Genomic DNA, 1,385 nt, shown 5'->3' with positions numbered 1-1,385 from the left:
CTGGTAGAAATGGCCGTGGACTCTCTTAGGAACGATAACCGTGGCACCTATTGTAGACGAAGATGTTGGTCTGCACTCTTCTCGTGTTGGTCTGGGGCATGCAGTGGCCGTGGGCTGGTGTGGTCCACAGCCCCGGTCTGGGGCATGCAGTGGCTTTGGGCTGGTGTGGTCCACAGCCCCGGTCTGGGGCATGCAGTGGCTTTGGGCTGGTGTGGTCCACAGCCCCAAGCTCCGTAGTCCCTGAGCCTGAAATCGCATCCAGTGCTGTGTCACCTTGGGCCAGCTGTCTCCTGAGGGGAAGGGAACAGGGAACAGCCCTCCCCGCATGGCCTCCCCAGCACCACGCACCCCCAGGGCCTCCAGTGTGGACCCTACTGGGGGCTCCTCTCTCTTGGGGGGACCTTGTCCCAACAAGAGGACTCCATGAGCTGCAAGAGGTGTTGAGCTATTTTCTCTCCTGGAACTGCGTTGCTGGCAGCTCCCAGATGCAGGAGGAAAGGCTCAGAAGTGCCTTCATAATAAGGAGTTGTTGACGTGAACTTTGGACAGCAAACACTGCTTACTTTTCCTTTTCCGTTTTGATGCGTTAATGGTGTGTGGCAACACCGTGACACACGGGGATGCAGGTGATGGCTGACCGCCCACAAGGGGGCCATACACCTGTTTGATAGTAAGAAGGCATGCTTCTCTTACTGCAAATAAACACTTTTAATGGTTTTCTGCCAGTAAGAGCCTGTCCTTTATGTAGGATACATAGAGGATCATTTGGCAAGGGATTGGGGATTTGGGGTTAAACTAAAAACAAATTAATTTCATTTTCTAGCACTCTGAACCCAATTGAGTTAGTTATTCATCGAGAATTTGAATAGCACACACTGTTCTGACTTCCCCAATTTCCCCCTAATGAACGGCATTTGCTGTAACATGACAAAACCCTGAGTCTTAGAATTACTGGGTAATGTGGGAAAAGTCAAAGTTGGTTCTCTGTTGTTTTGCTTTAAGGAAATTATATTATTTTGCAGCCACTTAGTTTTCTCCTTTCCAATCAGAAAAATTGCTTTCTTACTACCTGAAAATTCGTGAAGGTCAAGGGGACACAGGCTGCAGTGCATTAAAAGCCACCATCAAATGTGGACATGGACTGAGTTTTTCCCTGTTCTCTCCCACCATCAAATGTGGACGTGGACTTGGTTTCCCCATGGTCTCGCCCATCATCAAATGTGGACGTGGACCCAGTTTCCCCCATTCTCTCCCACCATCAAATGTGGACGTGGACCCAGCTTCCCCCTGTTCTTGCTAACCGTCAAATGTGGACTTGGACACACTTTCCCTCTGTTCTTGCCCACCATCAAATGTGGACACGGATTCAGTTTCCCTCTGTTCTT

General features: G+C 50.0%; 1 protein-coding gene across 1 annotated transcript; it reads right to left on the bottom strand.

Annotated features, from left to right (window-relative positions):
• Window positions 1-25: 25 nt before the first annotated feature.
• LOC105522201 (proline-rich protein 26-like) lies at window positions 26-425 on the bottom strand. Its single transcript, XM_011956638.1, has 2 exons — window positions 376-425; window positions 26-290 (listed from the first exon to the last, which is right to left on the bottom strand). Exons 1-2 carry the CDS (start codon window positions 423-425, stop codon window positions 26-28), a joined length of 315 nt encoding a protein of 104 aa, XP_011812028.1.
• Window positions 426-1,385: the final 960 nt, after the last annotated feature.

Source organism: Colobus angolensis, unplaced genomic scaffold, assembly GCF_000951035.1.
Source record: "Colobus angolensis palliatus isolate OR3802 unplaced genomic scaffold, Cang.pa_1.0 Scaffold42, whole genome shotgun sequence".
NCBI classification, from domain to species: Eukaryota; Metazoa; Chordata; class Mammalia; order Primates; family Cercopithecidae; genus Colobus; species Colobus angolensis.
Note: the sequence above shows the minus strand (reverse complement) of the source record. Positions and strands in the feature narration are given on the sequence as shown.

Excerpts from the sequence above, each read along its gene's own strand:
- LOC105522201 (XM_011956638.1), bottom strand. The coding sequence starts at position 425 with ATGGAGTCCTCTTGTTGGGACAAGGTCCCCCCAAGAGAGAGGAGCCCC. Across the intron at positions 291-375 it reads CCAAGAGAGAGGAGCCCCCA|GAGACAGCTGGCCCAAGGTG; the intron begins GTAGGGTCCACA and ends CCTTCCCCTCAG.